Source organism: Schistocerca piceifrons, chromosome X (assembly GCF_021461385.2).
Source record: "Schistocerca piceifrons isolate TAMUIC-IGC-003096 chromosome X, iqSchPice1.1, whole genome shotgun sequence".
NCBI classification, from domain to species: Eukaryota; Metazoa; Arthropoda; class Insecta; order Orthoptera; family Acrididae; genus Schistocerca; species Schistocerca piceifrons.
The window spans coordinates 550,932,487-550,955,086 of record NC_060149.1 but is presented as its reverse complement, the minus strand read 5'-3'; the positions used below and the strand labels follow the sequence as shown (position 1 = coordinate 550,955,086).

At 42.2% G+C, this 22,600-nt stretch overlaps 1 protein-coding gene across 1 annotated transcript in view; it reads right to left on the bottom strand.

The window, feature by feature from the left end:
• LOC124721170 (zinc finger FYVE domain-containing protein 26) overlaps positions 1-22,600 on the bottom strand; it is a 423,927-nt gene that overhangs the window by 330,564 nt on the left and 70,763 nt on the right. Inside the window, exons 9-10 of the mRNA XM_047246006.1 lie at positions 7,160-7,307; positions 2,669-2,865 (exon numbers count right to left, since the gene is read on the bottom strand). Coding sequence (XP_047101962.1) covers positions 2,669-2,865; positions 7,160-7,307 — 345 coding nt within the window. The remainder of the gene's footprint in view (positions 1-2,668; positions 2,866-7,159; positions 7,308-22,600) is intronic.

The following is a 22,600-nucleotide window of genomic DNA, read 5'->3' as shown; positions in this document are numbered from 1 at the left end:
GGATCTTTCAAAGGAGCCAATTGCGACAACAACCGATACATTTGAGGTGGAATCCATGAAAAGAACAGACACTTACATGTTTGTTCAGCCGTGACATGAAATGCCAAGAAGTGCTGTCAAAGACGTTTTTCGTAATCAGACCAGTGTTCTGCCATCTCGTCGTAACGAGGGAAAGGAGGTACAGACAATGACGAGAATTGGCCCGCATTGGACGCCATGACGAAATCACAAATCGCCGATGTGAGAAGCGTTTGCTGTTCAGTGAGACCTTGCAATATTTGCTCTAAAGTAGCCATGGAAACCTGCGGGTCAACGGTGAAAAGGAAAAATCCACTACCTCGTCGCCAATTGTTATAACGTCGAGTTGAACACATATATTTCAAAAACGATGAAACACATGTAAGCCATAGGGCAAGTTGACCAATGTGAACACGGTAACATTCAAATAAGCACTAAGTCCAAGTCTAGCGGACGCTGGCCGGCTGGCCGCTTAGATGGTGCGGCTGCTGCATGGCTGGCAGAGAGTGCCGCATGTAGAGGATGTACATAATTGCGCAGCAGCACTTTGAATGATCGGCGCGTCACAACAGTTAGCTTCTGTATCTTTTTCCAGAATAGACCGGTCTCATCACAATTAAAAACCTGTTGTGGCAGATAACTCTCAGAATGTATGGGCATCTTGAAGTCGCTGGTGAAGATCTCTATTGCCTTTGTGTCAGAGCTGGCAGCTTCGCTGTGCCTCACGACACTGTGGATGTCGGTTCTTCTCTTAAACTTCTTGAACCACCCACAGCATCACTTAAACACTTCTTCAACTGCTGATGATGCTGGCATCTTCTTAATGAAGTTAGCAAAAATCATTCTTGTGTACTCACAAATGATGTTCTCATTAATAGTGTTGTCCTGCAATTGCTTTTCATTTATCCATATAAGGAGCAACCTCTCGACATCATCCAGAATATGAAACTGTTGTTTAGATACTCTTGACATGCCCTTTGAAGCATCTATCTCCTTAATCTTGTCCTTGTTCTTGAGGATAGCGTAAATAGTTGATCTAAACTGAATAGTATGTGTGTGCTAAATCAGCAATGCTCACACCACATTCGCGTTTTTCGATGATTTTACATTTCACTTCTAAGGTCATTTTCTTTCTCTTATGGTCATCCTCTTGCAGCTTTATCTTCATGGAAATTTCTACAAAAATTATTAAAACTTGCATGGTAAAAAAAAAAAAAAAAAAGATCTGAACACAAGTTTATAAAAATGTGTGATCACAAGATGCACTAAGATGGTAACAGAAAGAGTGCTAAACCCAGACTGCAGTACATACTAAAGAGATTGTTCATATACCACTGCCAACAATGAAAGGTGTTCATATTGATGTAAGTTTCCCCTGCTGCACACAAACGGCTGGTGACGTCACACTAAATTGTCATCACTCGTTATGCAAAACATTGCTCAGCGAGTGAGTCATTTTTTTAAAAATTTGTTTTGTTCATTATGCAAATTGCACATTATGGGAGGTGCTCACTAAACAAGATACCACTTTAATGTCTTATTATTCTCTTGAGCTTGTAAGAGCATCCCACGCAAACTAAACCTCCAGAAATGTCTCAGTTTAGCCGGTGAGTCTGTAGATTACGGTATAAGGGGCATACAGTATAACTGGCCATGCTTTCCCACCAGAGTTTTGTGATAATTAAGCCAGTCCATTCTTGAACTGATTTAGTGAGTCGTCACATAGGAATTCTTCCTACCTGTTATGTGGAGATGCTCTTGTAGTTTTGTGTCCCCTTGCACAGCCATAGCAGAACTGTTGGATTCTCAAAGTGCAGTGCTACTGTCTATGTTTTATGTAATTAAGCAGACAGAAGTTTTTTGTGCAAATAATTTTTACATACAATCCTATTACAGGGCGTTTATTTAAGAAACTTTGTAAAATAAAATAGTTCACACTGATTATAAGCAATCTACTAACAGTAGGAGAGCATACGACTACATCAAAAGGCATCCTATCAACAACAGCTGACTATGGCGCACAGTCTGTAACTTCAGTATACATTCGATATAGTTCATATAAGATCATACATCTTTGGTTATGCCTACGTTATTCATTTATTTATTAATATCAACGTTTCCTGGCATTGGAAAATTACTGGAAGATAGTATTTTTGACCCGTAGACTACTCCTAATGTCTGAGTGGCAAAAGGCAACTTTTGTTAGCAAATATTTATTAATAACAATTACTTGATTTGCACCAGAATAAATGTACTTTCCCTATGTATCTCTTTGCTGACATCACAAGTTATTTCAGCATCAGTATCTCATTCCACTGGCTCTGAAAGCACTACATGGCCAACCACATCTGCTGGTCAGCACTGGAACCTACTGCTCACTTCTTTCTCTGTACGTACTGCAGCAATGATACATTCACTTCCTGTATGTGAAATAGCAAAACTGGAAATCATTCACAATAATATATCAACATTATACACAGATTCTGCTGTGAAACAAAATTTGCACACTGCCCTAGCGTATGAAAGCTCACTCTCCAGCAAGTACTTCGACTACTCATTCAGCAAATTACCATTACAATTTCTGGTTCAGCACCAAGAGATACAAAATCATTATGTAAAGGTTTGATAAACAGACAAAATTTATGTTCACCTGTATTCAATGCTGAAACAAGTTTATCAGTTTTTCTTTCAGAGTTTTCTGAGCTGGTACTAGGTTCCAAGTGATGAGAAACCTCAGTTTTCAACACAGACTCAGTTTCTTCTGTGCCACTCAATGAGGAATTTTCATCTTGCATGTACTCATAGCCAAGGAGAAGCATGGAGAACAAATTCTCCATAATTTCAGCCCTGCAAAAAAAACAGAAAACAACTCAGTACTGAAAGTCTCCATACTTTTGTTTCATCTTATACATTATTTGCAAAATATTAATTCTTAATGTAGCCACAATAAAAGAGTGTCAATAGTAACCATGTAATTTCATTGGAGGAAGACATCAGTAGCAAGAAAAATGAAGTGCAGTGTTGTTTCAGGTAAGGGGGAAAAGAAGATAATAGCTATAGGATCAGTTGCGGCTCATAGTTAAAGTCTCTGAGGTGGAGCCATTTCAAAATATAATGAAAATATATTTCTCAATAATGTATTGCTAAATTTAAATTATCAAGTGAATTCTGAATATTTCTCACATGCATAAAGACAGTCAATGTTTTGGGAACTGTTGGCTGACATTCAGTAAGAATGTTTTGATGCCGTTTTAGATAGTTTTTTGTTTCTGTCATTGGTAATTCTATGCATGGTTGGAGCAAGTTTGTAATTGCCTCACTAGCTAGCACTAGAACATGAAAATATTAAGTTTCATGAATGAAGAGAGGAAATCGTTGGTGAAAAAATGTCACTATTTGGATTTGAAAACATGAAAAACATTATGCATGCAGCAAAGCAAACATACACTGCATTAACGATCTCTCTCCAAAACACATCTTTTAGTACAATTTGTTGTAATGAAGTGCCAGGAAATGTGTCATTGGCTGATAAATGCAGTGGCATATCCAGGAGTTTGGTTTGGAAGGGGCTCGACTCAGCTGAGGGTAGACTTTATAAAGGTAAACACCAAAACATTAATAAAGCAAACATAATTTTATTTAGTTCATTTACTGCATAGCAAGTCTCCTCAGATAACTTTTTCAAAATTCTTCAACTATTTTGACGGGTTGTAGGCTGTCAGATATATCCAGGTCAATACACATGGCAGCCAAACCTTTAATCTGTCTCCCATCATTGTCATACACAAGTACGAATTTATAAAAGAATTTTTATATTTGGGAAATCTCATTTTTCATTTGATGTGCCTCTGCTGCTGTTTGGGGGAAATGTTTCCTGTCTCGCTAAAGCTTCTTCCCATGAGTTAGTTCCCCTGATAACAAGAAAGGGTGAGAGAAGTCTCTGCTGTAAACATATGCAGCTGCCACTACCGAGTTCAGATTTTCTGTTTTTCTGATGGCACTTGGTATAAAGGTGAACAGGTCAAGAATTGATGTGTGCTCTGCTCTCGAAAAGCAGATTCTTAACTGTCCCAATACAAATCAATGAAAGGAAATAATGCATTCAATCTGAAAGTTACATATCTACTAATAGGACAAGTTGTTCTTATTTATGAGTACGATAATGACTTAAAAGATTATTGATTAATTTTAGGTAAATAAATGGATATAAAACCATTAATTTCACGTCAGCAGGCATGTGAAGAAAGCTAGTTTTAAAGGAATTCAAAACAAACAAACCAATGAATGATATTATATTATATTGATTACGTTAAACATTATTTCACGCCGTCCCTTGTAGAATATGCAGAAAGGATCGAGTGTGCAGAGCCCAGTTCACAGCCACACACACCACACCCACCAACAGATAAAAGACCTTAGATGAATAAATAGTCACAAACTCATTGTGTTTATATAATTTCATTGAAATATGCACAAAATAATCACAAGGATGTAGCTGATGAATTTTGAGTTGACAATGATAACTTGCTGAAATTGTTTCCAGGTAACACTGGTTCATTTTCGCTTGATTCACCATCTTCTTTCTCGCAGCCTTCCTCAGTATCTAAAGCATGAGCCATGCCTGTATATGACTACTGGGCAGTTTCTCTCTCTCTCTCTCTCTCTCTCTCTCTCTCTCTCTCTCTCTCTCTCTCATGAATAACTCAGAACCATGAGGCTCTGGGAAAGTTCATGGAACTTAATACTCAATTACTCACTACAAATGGTCCAGTGACACTAATGTGCCCACCACCTATGTTAGATGTCAACATGCAACCACTCACAGATAGCAGATGGCAGCACTGGCAGTGGACGGTACAAACAATATGTCCGGGGTACACGGAAAACGGTGCAGTTGTCATCGTAATGTTGAAACGGAGCGATTTATCTCATGTCCAAAAGGGCATGATCATTGGCTTTCAAGCCCAGACTGGAATCATTTCCAAAATTGCTAAGTTTGTAAACTTTTTACATGCTGCCAGCATTACAGGATACCATACATAGCAAAATTATGTTATCTGAAACTGGTGTCAAGGCAACTGTTGTACACCACACGATGATAGTGGTGAATGACAACTGCAGACATGTGTATGGGCAAATAGGTTGCAACTGTTGAGTAACTGACTGTCAAGATGAACCAAGGAGCTACTTACAGTGTCCCCTCAATGATTGTTCAGTGAACATAGCTGCATATGGTCCTCCACAGCAGGGACCAGGTTCATGCGCCTATACTGCCTACTATTCATTGATGATGAAGGCTTGAATTTGTATGCCAGTATCACAACTGGATGTCCATTGAGTGGCAAGAGGTGGCCTTTTCAGATGAATCGTGTTTTATGTGCCATAAGGTGAAATGAGTGAGAGCAAGAACCCTGAAAAAATTGTCAGGAGGGTCAAGGCCTGAGGAGGAAGAGTTATGGTCTGGGAAATGTTTTTGTGGTATACCTTGGGTGATCTCATCAGTCTGGTAGGCACTATTTATCAACACAAGTATGCCAGAATGAAATTTTCATTCTCCAGCAAAGTGTGCACTGACATGAAATTTCCTGTTAGATTAAAACTGTGTGGTGGACCAAGACTTGAACTCAGGACTTTTTCCATCTGCAGGCAAGTGCTCTACCATCACAGTTACCCAATCACAATTCACAGCTCACCCTCTCAGCTTTACTTCTGCCAATACTTCCCAAACTATGCTTTCTTCCAAGAGAACTTCTGTGAGGCTGGAAGGTAGGAGATCAGGTACTGGTGGAAGTAGCACTGTGAGAACGGGTTGTGAGTTGTACTTGGGTGGCTTGGATGGTAGAGCACTTGCCCATGAAAGGTAAAGGTCCCGAGTTTGTATCTCAGTGCAGTACACAGTTTTAATTTGTAATGATGTTTAAACATAAGCATGCGTCTATCCTTGGGGATCATATCCACCCCTACATGCAGTTGTTCATCAGCATGATGGCAACTGGCAGCAAGACAATATAACATGTCACACAGCTTGCAGTGAATGTGAATGGTTCAAAGAGCACTAGCATGTGTTTCCATACTCCCATCACCACCAAGCTCCCCAGATTTAAAACCAATCAAGAATCTGTGAGACCACCTCGATTGGGCTGTATGTGCCATGGATCCTCAACCGAGAAATCTAGCACAGCTGGCCATGGCACTGGAGTCAGCGTACTCAAAACCCCTGTCAGTATCTTCCACAGTCTCTTTGACACTCTTCCTGCATATCTCACAGTGATCCATGCTGCAAAATATGGATAGTCCGGCTTTTGACTGGTGGTCGCATTAATGTGACTGGACAGCGTATTTACTTCATCGCTTACCTCAGACCTAATGCAGGGAGCTGACATGCTCCCCACCCCCATATGCCGGACAAGTGCAGGATAAGCCAGGAGTGAGGAAATGGTAGCTTCATCTCCATTCTAGACCCTGGGAGATTTCAAATGTGTTTTCTGCCCATACTTAACAGGCTAAAAACCTGGAGAATCCGGATGTCATTTAACGACTGGTAGCTGAGAGCTCTGGACTGGGTGGCCCCTGGGTCAATAATATGTAGGTCTGGTCAACTGGTGCCCATAATCTCTCATGGCTGCCTATTGTAGGCTATGTTACATGTGGTAGGTTAAATTCACTGTGCATAAATCTCTGAAACTGCTAGTTTACTTCCAGTTTAATTATTTGGTCAGAATTACATCTCTGTACAACCTTTTCTGGTTAAGTGCACTGACTACCTGTCAAACCATTACAGACAGAATAATTTATAAATGATACACATCATGTGGAATAACTTCATTTCACATGTGCATTGCTCCTTGGTCTAGGTAACTATCTTTCCATTATGTTACATTCACACTAATGTGTTACTGTTTCATGACTTTTATACAGGTAAACACTATCCAAAATGGCTTTCCAAGCTACAACATTGTGAAAGTCAGAAGACATCCTAATAAACACACAATTTAAGTGGAAAATGTTGCTTACACTCAATCATCTATAACAAATTAGATCATTCATGTAATAATTCATTTTAGCATAGTTTTTGAATAACAGAATTTTATTTCTAAAAAAGACATTGACACGGAGGGAAATAACATAAAAACTATCTCACCTGTAAGTTAAGGAATAGATGCCACATACTTTCTCTTTAATATAAGCAAGTCTGTGTGTTACTTCATCATCATATGTCTTTTGTAAAGTTGCATTATTAATACTTTCATCATCATCACCATCAACCAAGGAAGCTTGTCTCTTTGTAGCTACAAAAGAAAAAAATTAGATGCAAATACACAGTGTCACTATTTAATACATAAAACACACTGAAGTTGGAACACATCAAAAATACATATTGGTGTAAGAACAATAATCTTTGAATATAGGGTAAGAGGAAATTGGCAGCAACACAAAATTTTAAACTAGTTTGTTGTTGTATAAATATGATTGAGTGGGGCGGATGACACATAATATGTAAATGACATAAGCTACATTAGACTTTAATGTACTAAATAGCTATTCAGAGCACAAAAATGTTGGCCACAGCTGCACGTAAAACATAAACATTAACACAACATAACCATTTCATTAAGATATGATGTAAATCAATACAAGAAAAGGGAGGAAAAAAGCAATGTAGGGCAGTTAGAGTTTAATATTTCATCAATGAAAAAATGATTAGAGTTGGACCACTAGATCACTGTGCAAGGATGAGAAATGAAATCAACTGTGTCATTTTGTAAAGTATCATCCTCACACTCACCTGAAGGGATTTAAGAAAATCATGAGATCTTAATAAAAGTGCTTTCGGGTCGAAACAGCAATCAGTTATGATTTGTGATTGGCTACTGTTTCCACCTGAAGTATCCTCTATTTAGACCATAACTGCAGTGTTCAATAAAGTTCAAAATGGTTTACACAAATCTAAGTCTGGATAGGTAACAAGCCCAGTCCCCTAGAATTCAGGTCATTTGTCACATTCACTGTGTTATCTCACTTTTTTTGCATTGAGGTGTCAGTCTCATTTGAGAATCAATTCAACAAGCAGTCAATGTATGTGGGTCAGACTAGTATGCAGGTCAGAGAGCAGATGAGAGCTCCATAAGACTCATCTGTGATGAGAGAACCTTCATCCACCCCCGACCCCCCTTGCCAACACAATTAAGAGTAAGACAGCAATGGAATATTATACCGTCAAGCAGGGAGATTAGTAATACCAAAAGTCAGGAGGCTAAAAATGTAATCCACATCAGTTGAACCAAGAATGGTACAATAAGGTGCAAGAAACAGTCAGTAGGTGAGTAGGTGTCATCGAATGTACCCTGGGGCTCAGCATGTGGTGGGGAAAGTCCCTTACAAACCCCAATCCATAATAGATGAAGTGTTAAAGGTGGAAATATAACCCACTCCCTCGAAGGAAGCATAAAAATCTGCTCAACTGTTCCTTGGTCATCATCTGTTAGCAAGGATATGGAATCCTTACGGTCTTGTCTTCATCAGGATGCTGCTCCTAAAATTTCAATTTTGGTGCAGCAGGAAAAAGCACTAACCACATCAAAAAGTAATTAAAACAGAGTAAAAGAGAGATAACTGCAGCAACTAGTAGAGGAGATATGGTCGAGTGCCACCCCCCACCCCCCCTCCACTTCCCAGGTAAAGTAGAGTGGACACCCCAGTCCTAACCATGTCACCCTCACACAAAAATAAGTGTGAAATGTTATACCAGTGGAAAAATACTACTACTGGAGAGCAAAAAAAAGTAGAAATATGTTCTTCTTTATTTAAAAGACTGACTGAAAAGTGGGGTACCAGCTGCCTCGTTCTATCTTCCTCAGCATCTTTAAAAATGTTCCCAAATATTTTGGCATGCAAATATATTCATACTTTTTTTAACATGCAGTTCACATCAAACTCCCACAAACTCCCCTAACTGTAAACCACTCACACCCACTAGTCCATCGCTGTAAATTGTTCATACCGATCCACTGCCAGTTGCCTTCTCTCAAACATTCTCATTGTCATTATCTCTTTGTGTCTTTCCATCTTTGTCTCCTGTGTCACCGCAACAGTCCACTTCATTCTGTCCTGTTACTACAGTCTCTCACTGTCACTGTATCCCACTTGATCTCGCTTACTGCTAATATCTCATTCTTTCCTTTTTACTGCAGCTGTCTCTTCTCACCGTCAGCACCTCTGTCTTCATCATTATCATTGCCATACACTCTGTGACTGATTGTCACTGGTTCTCACCCACTTCTACTTTCCTCTCTCTCTTTATTCTATTCTTCCAACCCCCCCCCCCCCCCCCCCAATGCACTGTCTCCTTCACTCTTTTCCTAGCACTGTTCTGTCACTGTCAACTATGTTCCACTGGCACTGTAACCCTTTGTTTCTCTCACACTGCTATTGTCTCCTTTGCTCTTTCTATAACACAACATTGTACACTATCTTCCTGTATTTATTACTTTTCCATTTCTTTGCCACTGCCACTACCTTCTTCTCTCTCAGCACGCCAAAATTTTTGGGAATTTTTTTAAATGTGCTGAGGAAGGTAGAATGAGGCAGCTGGTACCCCACTTTTCCATCAGAGTCTTTTAAATAAACAGGATCAAATTCACATTTTTTGTGCTCTGATAGGAGTATTTTTCTGCTGATTCCCTTCTTTTCCTTGCTGCAGCAGGGCATGTAACTCATACAAAAAGAAATGTACTGGTTTGTAAAATTTAGATAGTTTACTTACATGAAATTGAAGTGACACAAAACTAATTTTACTCCTCAGACCGGATTTTATGAGCAAAAGAAATTTGACTGTGATTTATTACTACAACATGGGGTTCTAAGATGATAACACAAACACTTTATAGCATATTTTTCCATACTTCATCATTTTATGAACCACATTTTGTCTCATACCAGATTTTACATGCATATTTTACATGTACAAATAGGGTAACTTTGAACCTCTGTATCTCAGAAGCTAATAAATATATGAAGAAAAATTTCAAGTTTATTTGGGATCAGGATATTAGGAATACATCATAAACATTATGGCCATTTGCCACATGTAGCCATCTCAGAATCCATAGCTGGTTTTTGGTACCCAAAAAGCAACTTTTGGGGGTGTTTTTCAATAATCAATATACATTTTTGGAAATAGGGAGATGGTTCCTCTAGATAAATACCTTGAGAATATACCATTAAACTTTGAGCAGTCAGCTGCAGCTATTTTTTATTTAGATTTCGTCTCATTTCAGATTTTATGTATAGAAGTAGTGTAAATTTGAACCTCTGTATGTTGGAAATGGATAAAGATATCAAGAAAATTTGCAAGTTTGTTTGAAACCAGGATCTTAGGAACATATCATAAAAATTTCTGCAATTTTCTGTGTATAGTCATCTTGGAGCTCTGAACTGGGTTTTGGTCCACTGGTGGTGGCAAAAATATAGTAAAAAAACTCATTCTGTCGGGTTTTCTGAGGAATCGCCCATGAACTATCGGTACTTTGATACGTCCCATGGAGCCCACCATAGACCACATCCAAAGCAAAAAGAACTAATGGATTTGCTCCATTTGCCTAAGCAGGAGGGAGTGTGTAATATTCATACTTTGAACCTGTGCTGTAGGGTAGTGACACTAAGATGATCCTTCTGCTGCATATACAAATGGTCCCTAGCCAAAAGCACCGGAAATTCCCATTTTTATGTGCAGCATATTGGAATATATTAGGAATTCATGTTATTACACATATCGATTTGAGAACAAAAAGCACTTTCTTGGAGGAAACGAAGAACTTCAACTGACCAGATTTCATCAGCCAATATTAAAGGCAAAAATCCCAGAAGACTTTGCTTGGCATGAGGAGGAGGCAGCCATTTAACCAGGATGTGGGCTACTGCTTGTAAGATTCTGCAACCACTACAAGGTAGTGGCTCATTGGACACTGTAGGATAACTTGGTGTGATCAATTCGAAGGTGACACAGGACACTGGATTCCTTCCAGGAGGAACTGAAGGAGGTTTACCACGCAGCCATAGTTTCCCCTCATCAAAGGGGACAGAAGCCCCACAAACGTTGTTTGAGTAGAGGTTTTATTTGCACCTGCATATCAGTACCTGGGATTGTCAAAGCAAGTGGGAGGTGAGTAAAAGTTCTCTAGCTAACTGGTCAGCCAGATCATTCTCCTAGATAACCACAAAGTAAGACCCAGGGAAAGAAAATGGAGCAGGTAGTACGATTAAGGTCAGAGAGAAGATCTTGAAAGGCAGATATCACAAAGTGACATGAATAACAGCATTCAAGAACCTGGAAACTCCTCATTGAGTCATTATAAATTAAAATACAGTTGAGGAAGATCTGTTTAATAAAGCATAGGGCTCTGTTAATGGCTATCAGCTCTGTCATAAAAACACTGCATGTTCCGAGCTATGAATTACGTTCCTGATTGGCATGAGATACAAAGCATGTGTTTTAATTTTTTTTATTTATCAGGTTCTGTGGGACCATGCAAGCCAAAGCTCCAACAAATCAGTACATAGTTTACAGAATGCTGATTAAATAATTTATAATTAATGTCTTAAATAATGAGTAAAACACAAAAAACAGAGTGTAATGAATAAATGACACATTACATTCCCATCTTATCCACAGTTTTAGAACAATCAGTATAAATGATGGTATCATGAGAAGAGTAGATGCCAAAAGGTCACTGGGGTGACTAAAACTTCAGATTTCAGAAATAGAGCCATACTAATTCATGGTCTACATATTAAATGAAGAGGGGTTTGTGGCAAAACATGGGGAGATCATTCTAACGGGGATAGGCAGAGATCCCGACAGAGGGTCTTGTGGGTCATCCCAACTGGTAATCCCACCTGAGGTTGATGCTCCTTGTATGAATAAAGAATTTGAAAAATTGGATGATTAGGAAATAGTTGTATGGTAATGGCATATGTGAGCAAGAGTTGGTATTGTTTGAACTGAAGAGGTATGATCTCCACTTTGGCAAAGAGACTGTCTACAGGGCCAATCCAGAAGGTGCCAGTGTCCAGTATCCCTCCATGAGAGTAAGGCAATCTGCACTCCAACAAGTGTGGACAAGGAAACATGAGATCATTAGGCTGTCACATACAGGTAGGCTTTACTTGATAAACTAGGGCAATCATCAAAACTGAGTCCCAACAAATTTTGGTACTACACAACAACATCCACATGCTGAGTACAGAAGGAGATTTTTGGGTTTGAATAACCATGGTAGAAGACACATTTTTGTGGGAGAAAACTAGAAGCCATGGGTAAGAATCCAAGTGGAGGCCCTTTGGATGGCATCTTGGGAGCTGGTGTTCAGCCAAGACTGCAGATTGAAAGCTATACAAAGTGCAAATATTGTCAACATACAGTATGGGGTTTGACCATTGGTCCAACGGAGGTAACTTGGCCATTAATGGTGAGGGTAAGAGTTTAACACTCAGCAAGGAGTCCTAAGTGACAACTTTTCTTGGACCTGTGGGAAACTGAGCAATGTGCCAATTCTAACCCGAAACAACTGGTGGGTTAAAAAATTATGAAAAAATTGGTGATTGAACCAAGCAGTGTTGAGTGTCCTATGTGGGTCAAGCAGTGTCAAGTGTCTTATGTATGTCAGAAAGACTCCTATGAGGTATTTGTATTTAGATAAAGTCTGTCAGATTGCTGTTTCCAACCTAATCAAGTGGCCAGTTATGGATTGTCCCTCCCAGACACTATACTGATAGAAAGATAAAAGGCCCATGATCTGATAACTTAGCATAATCATTGGGCCACCATTCTTTCAAGCAGTTTGCAGAGCACTTTGATGATGCTAACATGTCAGTAACTGCCAATGGATGATGGGTTTCTTGCTATGTTTAAGGACTGTGGTTATAAGACTCTCTGTTCACCGCAAAGGGTTTGGTTTTGGTTGGTTTTGTTTTGCTTTAGGGCACAAAAAACAACTGGGGTCATATGTACCCAAGTCAAAACTGTAGAACACAAAGACAGAGAGGGGTTACAAAATGACTATACGTCAGTCCCAATTGACATAAGAGATGACAGCTAAAAACAGGCACATGGAGAAAGGGCTAAAAAGACACCATACAGAAATGGAGGTCCAAAAACTACAAATTAAATGGTCTTCGCCATATTACTTTGACGGATAAAAAGTAAAATGCAGTCAACAGCTCACATGTTATTTACTAAATCGGCAGAAAAATCAGACGACAAACCCAAGCGGCGACGTAAACGGTTAAAAAATGGGCACTCCATCAGGAAGTGGCAGACAGTTAAAACTTGGGCGCATGTGTACAAAGTAGCAGGGTAACCCCACTTATCAAATGATGATGGCTAAAAAGGCAGTGTCCAATACGCAGCCTAGTTAAAATGACCTCCTCCTGGCAGGAGGCGCCGAGAGGAGGTTGTCCAAGCCTCTGCGAGAGGCTTAATAAGCCAGAGTTTATTCCTGTGAAGGGAGGACCATTGGCAATGCCAAAGGGACACCACCTCCTGACAGAGAGCAACACAGAGATTATCAGAGGGAATATAGGAACTAGCAGACTGAGGTACGAGGACTGTAGCCTTGGCAGCAGCATCAGCTGCCTCATTTCCTGGCAGACCGACATGACCAGGATCCCACATAAACATCACAGTGGCTCCACCAAGAGTGAGCAAGTGACAGTTTTCCTGGACCCACTCCACTAGGGGATGGGCAGTACAGTGCACACAGACTTTGAAGGGCACTGAGTGTGTCTGAGCAGTGGACACAATTGAAAAGTCTGTGTCGCCAGATGTACTCTGTGGCCTGATACAGGGCAAAGGGCTTGGCTGTAAATACTGAGCAACGTGCCGCAAGCCAGTATCAAAAGACACAGGCACCAATGACAAAGGCACACGTGACCCCACTCTCAGTTCGAGAGCCATCGGTGTATATAAACATTTTATTGCGAAGTTCCATGTGAAGGTAGTGAAATTGAAGGCGATAGAGTGAGGCTGGAGTAGTGTCCTTAGGAAACAAATGAAGGCCAAGGTTAACATGGGCCGTTTCATGAAGCCAAGGTGGTGAAGGGTTCACACCCACTGGGAAAGTTGCAGGTAGTGTGAAGTTAAGCCACCACAGCAAGTGCTGAAAGTGAAATCCACGAGGTAACAGAAAAGAGAGATGTGCCCCATACTGACAATCAAAGGAATCAATCATCGAAGAAGGAGGCATAGGATGGGTGGCCACGCATAGCAGACAAACAGCATGCATACCTGTTGAGAAGGAAGTCACAGCAGTAGGACAGTGATAGTTCCGCAGCTTCAGCATACAGACTCTCAACCGGGCTATTGTAAAAGGTGCCAGTGGCCAAACGGATGCCATGATGGTGGATAGCATTGAGACGGTGTAAGAGAGATGGACGAGCAGACGCATGAACAAAGCAGCCACAGCCGGGTTTCAAACAGACAAGGGACCAGTACAAATGGGTGGTTCAATCGGCACCCCAGGATGTACCATTGAGGACATGTAAGACATTGAGGAATCGCATACAGCAGGCTGCCAGGTAAGACACAGGGGAGGACCAAGACAGTTTTCTATCAAGCAGCCCCAGTAGTTTTGTAGTTTCAACGAACGGAAGGATAACAGGCCCAAGGTGTAAAGGCAGTGGGAGAAACCGATTGAGCTGCCAGAAGCTCATACAGATGGTTTTGTCACTGGAGAAACGAAAGCATTGTCAATACTCCAGGAGTAAAGATGATCAAGACATCGCTGAAGAAGTCATTCAGTGGGACATGTCCAGGAGAACTGCAATAGATGGCAAAATTGTCAACAAAAAGGGAGACGGAGATACCTGGTGGGAGACAGGCCATTATAGGATTAATGGCAATAGCAAAGAGTACAATGAGGAGAGAGCCCTTAGGCACACCATTTTCCTGAATAAAGGTGTCCGATAAGGCAGAAACAACACACACCTTGAAAACTCGGTCTTTTAATAATTCCTGAAGGAAACAGGGCAGGTGGCCACGGAAGTCCCACATGTAAAGAGTATGGAGGATACCTGTTCCCCAGCAGGTGTGGCAGGCCTTCTCCAAATTGATAAACATGGCCACAGTCTGGGATTTCCACAGAAAACCATTCATGACATGGGTGGACAAAGTGACAAGATCGTCAAGTGCAGAATGTCACGCTCGAAATCCACACTGCACATTCGTTAGTAAATTGCAACACTCCAGCCACCATACCAGCCAGGCATGAATCATATATTCCATCATCTTATGAATGCAGCTTGTGAGAGAGATGGGGTGGTAGTTAGAAGAAAGGTTTTTGTCCTTACTGGGCTTAGGTATGGTATGGTATGGTATGGTGGCTTCACGCCAACATCCAGGAAATGTGCCCTCTGCCCAGATATGGTTGTACTTGCCCACAAGAGAAAGATTCTGCAACATCCACATGTAGACGCCATCTGACCCTGGGGTGGAGGATCAGGATGAATGAGAACATGATCTAGCCCACTCATAGTAAAGATGGCATTGTAGCACCCACGATTCAAAGAAGGGAAGGGTATTGCCTGAACCTCCTCCACTCATTTCCAATGAAGAAAAGCAGGATGATAATGGGAAGAGCTCAAAATTCCTGCAAAATGGCGGTCAAAGGTGTTGGAGATAGCAATATGGTCCACAATGACGTCATCTGCTACTGTCAGGCCAGATATTTGGGAATGGACCTTGGTCCCAGAGAGCCGTCAGAGGTTGGCCCACATGATGGAGGAAGGGGTGGAACTGTTAAAAGAACTAGTGAACGAAATCCAGCCAGCTCTTTTGCTATCCCAAAGAGCGTGACAACACTTTGCATGCATCTGTTTATAATGAATACAGTTTTCCATCGTAGGATGATGGTTAAAATTGTGGGGAGCATGTCTCCATGCGCAAACTGCGTCACAGCACACCTTGGTCCACCAAGGGACTGGGACATGATGTGGTAAAGAGGAAGTGTGAGGAATGGAATGTTCTGCAGCAGTAAGGATAACATTTGTGAGATATTCCACCTGGTCATCACAACTGGGGAAATCTTTTTCTTCGAAGGTCGCCAGGGAGGAGTAAAGCTGCCAGTCAGCCTTAGTAAGCTGCCATTTGGGTGTGCACGCACTTGGGGCAGGAATCAGCAAATACATAGCACACTGGAAATGGTTGCTCGAGTAGGTGTCAAAAAGAACAGACCACTCAAGATGATGGGCAAGCTGGGCAGTGCAGAAGGATATGTCAAAATGGAAATAGGTGTGCGAGGAGTTGGAAAGGAAAGTGGGTGCTCCAGTGTTAAGACAGATCAACCTAGAGGTCACCTCTCTGACAGGTCCTGGGAGAACCTCAAAGAGTATGATGCACATTAAAGTCAGCGAGTAGCAAAAATGAGGGAGGTAGCTGCCCTATAAGCTGACGAAAGCCTATCCTGGTGACACTGAATGATGGAGGGAAGCAAATGGTACAGGTAGGGAAGGAAAAGGCGAACTTCAGCAGCTTGAAGATGGGTAGTCAGGGAGATGGGTTGACTATGAACGTCATCGTGTATGAGCAGCATGACGCCCCCATGAGATGGGATGCCGACCTCAGGAGGAAGGCCAAAATGAACCGGGAAGTAATGTGAAAGCTCAAAGGACACAATTTTGTTTCTTGAAGGAAGCGTACAAGGGGATGCTGCAATGCTAAAAGCAGCCGTAAATCCTCTTTGTGGGACCAAAGGCCGCAAACAAAATGGCTCTAGGCACTATGGGTCTTAACATCTTTGGTCATCAGTCCCCTAGAACTTAGAACTACTTAAACCTAACTAACCTAAGGACATCACACACATCCATGCCCGAGGCAGGATTCGAACCTGCAACCGTAGCGGTCACGCGGTTCCAAACTGAAGCGCCTAGAACCGCACGGCCATACCGGCCGGCAGGCCGCAAACATTCCATTGGAGGAGAGTCATGATGAGGAAGAGATGTAGAGGTGTCACCTCGGAGGCTGCTGAATGCCAGCCTGTGAAGAGTCACTACTATAGAGCACAGAAGCAGGAGGATACTGCTCCATGGGTTCCACATAAGCATCAGCTTGCTTGTGGTGTCGGTCTGTGGAGTACAACGCTGAAAAATGGTTGGTGTTGTGCACCGGTGACACGGAGGCCAGCTGGGCTAAGGTATCACATGGCGACACCGTCAAAGAGGATCTTTGAGTCGGTGAAGGAGAAGACCGTTTGCTTTTGGTAGACTTCTTTGAGCCTTTCTGGTTAGAGGAAGACTCAGGTGTTGGTTGGCTGGAGGGACATATGAAGTCTTCACGGTAGTACTCCCCCTGTCCTTTCCGGCCTACTGGCTGTGTAGCTGGTGGCTTTGCCCTTGAGGCAAGAGTTTGATGGCTTCTTGCATAGCTGGACGGGGGGGATGGTGATGCTACCTTGACACTGGGTGATTTCACAACCTCAGAGCTGAATTGGAGGTCACATGTCTGCATGGCCATGTCCTTCATGGAGCGAGGGGTAACAAGAACAGAACTATAGGTGCCAGACGGAAACACGCAGGGTTTGTGACTAGCCAATAACTTGCAAGCGACTGGGTAAGGCCCTTTTTCCTTTCCCCTTTTTCCTTTCCCCTGATTCTCTTGGACAGACCACTCATCAAAACACACGGGACAATCCCAAGAGGAGGCGGCATGCCCACCATTGCAGTTGATACAGTGGGGAGAAGGTGGCCAACAATCGCCCTTGTACGCATCCCTACCATAGGTGGCTGGGTGTTGATGAGGTGTTCTAGTGTGGTTGAAATGATGACACTGAAAGCACTGCATCGGGTTCGGAATGAACAGCCAGACTATGATAATTTCATAACCTGCTTTGATCTTAGACGGAAGCACCACTTGAGAAAAAGAGTGTGGGTGGGCACTAAGGAGGAATCTACCTTTCATTACCTAGTGGTTGGCAATGATACTCTGATCAGAGAGGTAAGATTGGATTTTGGCCTCAGTTAGACCGCCGAGCAGCCTAGCATAAATAACATCATGGGAAGAATTCAAAGTTCTATGGGCCTCGACATGAATATGGTAGCCATGGAGAAGTGAGGCAGCAAGTGGTTGTTGTGCTTCAGAATTGGAACTAGTTTCCAATAGCAAAGTGCCAGTCCGTAAATGAGAGCAGGATTTCACAGGGCCGGCAATTGCATCAACACCTTTCTGAATAAGAAATGGATTTACCATGGTGGAGGACTAACTGTCTTCAGTATGTGAGACCACGAGGAACCGTGGTGCAGCGGAAAGGGTCTTTGAATTGTTAGCCTCATTACGTTTATGTTTCGTAGACATTGATTGTGAAGATGGTTGACTCATTGTGAGAAAATCCTCCATGATTGCCAGCGTGTCCGATGGTGTGTTCCTTCCAACTGGGGGCCCCTTTCGCAAGGGAGCGCACCCGCCTCAGGTGATTGTTCGCACCTCAAGTCACACCTCCTGAACACCTGACAGAGGGACCAATCGGCAATTTGGGAAGGTTGCAGCTAAGGCAATCACCCCTCCCTGGGCCTTGCCCACCCCTCCCTGGACCTTGCCTGTACCAGACTGTACTTTCAAACCCTACCTGTCGATCTGGGGCTGGGAATTATGCATACCCAGTCACCTGTTAGGCATCAGACGCTTGGGCCGGCCTTCAGGAGCACGCAGGGAGGAAGAAGAAAAATAGGAACCTCAAATGCTGAAGCACAACAATGATAGGAGAAGGGAAACAAAGAAAGGAAAACTGAGTGAAAAACAACGGTGAGACTGTTCTTATGTCAGCGACACACGATGCAGAACTTTCCCAATAACACCCCAGACATGTTCCCCAAGGGAGAGGAAAAAGAACAGCAAGAGGAGAGACATGCAGTATGGAAGGGAAAAGATGCTGCAAAGGCTGGGGCTCCATGGTAGCCAACCACAAACCTAGCAAAGAGTGGCACTGCAAAGGGAAACACCCTCTAGCCAGTTACATCTGGAGACACAGAATCACTGTCAGATGTTGTATCATCTGAACCTGGAGTCATATTGTGAGATAAGTTATGAGCCTAAAGTAGGTTCCATTCACTGAAAGGTTCATTACGCAATTCAGGGTTAAAGGGGTGGGGGTGAGGGGGTACAGGACAGGAGGATTTCTTCAAATTGTCTTTTATGAGCCTGAAAAGTATGCAGGCAAGAAGAGAGTGTTAATGCAGTCACAAAGTGGGTGGCAAAGTGTTCAGCAACTGTCAGTGCAGCCATGTGAATACCATGATGAATGAAGGACACCTGGCAGAGTTGATCTTTGGTGGTCCAGTAGATTGAGGAGCCTGATTCACACCTGGAATGCAGAGGCATACATTTCCAAGAAGGAGACACTGTGCTCCCAGTATTCCTTCTTGCTGCATTTAATTCAGTAGTGAGCCTTTGCACATAGCTTTTTAAAGCAAGGGTGGCTCAAGGGCCACTTTGTGGAAACGAAGGTTAGCAGATGGTCACACCTCTTAAAAAGACTGACTTCATTAGTTAACACTGTATTTCAGAAAAGGTGTAAACTATACCATAAAAATAATTAAATGAAAACAAAATAAAATGGTGACAGTTATACTCAGTTTACTTGTTGTGCTAATTTCATATCATCTATAGCTGCCAGCACATTTAATTTTAGAATCAGTTTAAGGAGGCAAATGCAGCCTATCATCCCCCCCCCCTTTTTTAAAAAAAAAAAAAAAATCAGGAGTGATATTCCTTGTTGAGAAACTCATCACAGCCTGTCACATAATTTCTATTGCGGAGCATCTATGTTTACTCATGTTGGTTTTTAAGAAAGAAAAACTTTGCTCACCAATGTATGTAGAGCCAAATATAGAGAACACATTCCCAGAAAACTTCTTCATGCAAGGAAATTCTTTAGCAAATGAATATTTGTAAAAGTCAAGCAATTTGACAACGTGAAACATTTCATTCATGGTGTGATCTGACTGCATTTCAATAAATTCAAGCTGTAGCTCCTCAGGTGCTGTATCACCACCAGCAGTGATGGAATGAGAGAAAAAATTGAATTTAAGATCAATTTTTAAGTCTTCTTGTGACCTTCTGCTCCTAATTCTGCAGACAACCCCCAAGCTTATCAGAAACACTTTCAGGCACTTTCTGCTTTCCTCATAAAGGGAAACGAAAAGAGATGCCTACACCTGCTTCCTTTGTCAGTAGACCTATTGTGCTTTGAAAGATCTTACAAGCTTTCATATTTCATGCGAAATAACTCCTTTCCCTGGAATGTCATGTTCAGTTCATTCAATTTGTCAGATATATCAGGCTGCAAACATCATCTCATATCTCCACTCCTCACAAAATCATGAGATACCTCCTTGTCTACAAATATGAGGATTTATTCTGCAATGCCCAGACTCCTTTAACACTTGGCCAAGGATCAACTAACTCAAGCTGTTGTTTTAAATTATATATTCCCCAAAGAAAAGATTTCAATTGTCAGTGGTGCAGTGTCCTAGCTCTGATTGTGTCCACAACATCAACAATACAGTCTGCCTCTACCACATGCTTTAAATCCAGTGCTGCTTTACAGAGGCTCTCCTGATGAAAATGCAGTGAAAATACAAGATATTACAGTCAGTCTCTTGTGCTTGTATCCTGTTTTCTAAAAGCTTAACCATACCTACAAGTTTCCCACAGAATGCTCTGACCCTTTTCTTGTGATGCTAGCCGTTTCATTCCAGGACAAGCCAATTTTCTCCACACATTTGACAGCACACTTTAGCAAGTCCCGACTCGTGGTTCTATCTGTCATTGACTGGTGGTCACATAACCCCTTTCACAATGAAATTGTCATTAATTCCATGGATAAAGATGAGTATCTGTGCACTGTCTTCATTATCTGTGCTCTCATCCAGTGACTAAGAAAAAGAAAACAAAATCTTTGCTCTCAGTCTTCAGTTTTTCTGTGAGTTTTTTCACTATTTGAGTCCTTATAGAGCTCTATAGTCTTTGACAATGGAGTGCTTTCAAATTTGCTTCTAAGATCAGGACACAATATGGCTGCATGCACTACCATACAGCTTAATAACCATCCAAAAAAAGCTTCTTGCATTCTCTAGATCATAGGCTACCAAGAAACTTGCTTCTGTGGTATTATTTTAAAGTGTTGTTTGTTTTGTAAATATGATTATTGCTTCTTCAGCCTTGTCACAAAATCTGCGACTTCTGTTTTGTGTTCTTCCTCAAAAAGTCGGCAGACAAATTTACTATGTTTTCTTTTGCAAATCTTTTCAGGTCATACTCCTTATATACAGCTATCATTTCATGACACAAACAGCACACTGCTTCATCCGCTGTGTTAACTAAGAAATAATTGTTTGTCCATTCTTCATTAAACATACAACATTCTTGACTCATTTTATGTATTTTTGGAGGGTTCATGTTTCAATAAGGTTGGGAATTTATACATTTATTGTTGCATAAGCAAAATATAAACCACATCAACTAAAAAATCAGTATACATTGTGCTATAAGGGCAAGTCAAGTTTGCATTTGGCGCAGTGGCTGATGGGAGTGACAGTAAATGGGAAATGCCTTTCTGGTCACTACCCTCAGCCACTGTGATGAATGTTGACTTGGTTTGCATGATTAGTTTCTACTACACTCCTGGAAATTGAAATAAGAACACCGTGAATTCATTGTCCCAGGAAGGGGAAACTTTATTGACACATGCCTGGGGTCAGATACATCACATGATCACACTGACAGAACCACAGGCACATAGACACAGGCAACAGAGCATGCACAATGTCGGCACTAGTACAGTGTATATCCACCTTTCGCAGCAATGCAGGCTGCTATTCTCCCATGGAGACGATCGTAGAGATGCTGGATGTAGTCCTGTGGAACGGCTTGCCATGCCATTTCCACCTGGCGCCTCAGTTGGACCAGCGTTCGTGCTGGACGTGCAGACCGCGTGAGACGACGCTTCATCCAGTCCCAAACATGCTCAATGGGGGACAGATCCGGAGATCTTGCTGGCCAGGGTAGTTGACTTACACCTTCTAGAGCACGTTGGGTGGCATGGGATACATGCGGACGTGCATTGTCCTGTTGGAACAGCAAGTTCCCTTGCCGGTCTGGGAATGGTAGAACGATGGGTTTGATGACGGTTTGGATGTACCGTGCACTATTCAGTGTCCCCTCGACGATCACCAGTGGTGTACGGCCAGTGTAGGAGATCGCTCCCCACACCATGATGCCGGGTGTTGGCCCTGTGTGCCTCGGTCGTATGCAGTCCTGATTGTGGCGCTCACCTGCACGGCACCAAACACGCATACGACCATCATTGGCACCAAGGCAGAAGCGACTCTCATCGCTGAAGACGACACATCTCCATTCATCCCTCCATTCACGCCTGTCGCGACACCACTGGAGGCGGGCTGCACGATGTTGGGGCGTGAGCGGAAGACGGCCTAACGGTGTGCGGGACCATAGCCCAGCTTCATGGAGACGGTTGCGAATGGTCCTCGCCGATACCCCAGGAGCAACAGTGTCCCTAATTTGCTGGGAAGTGGC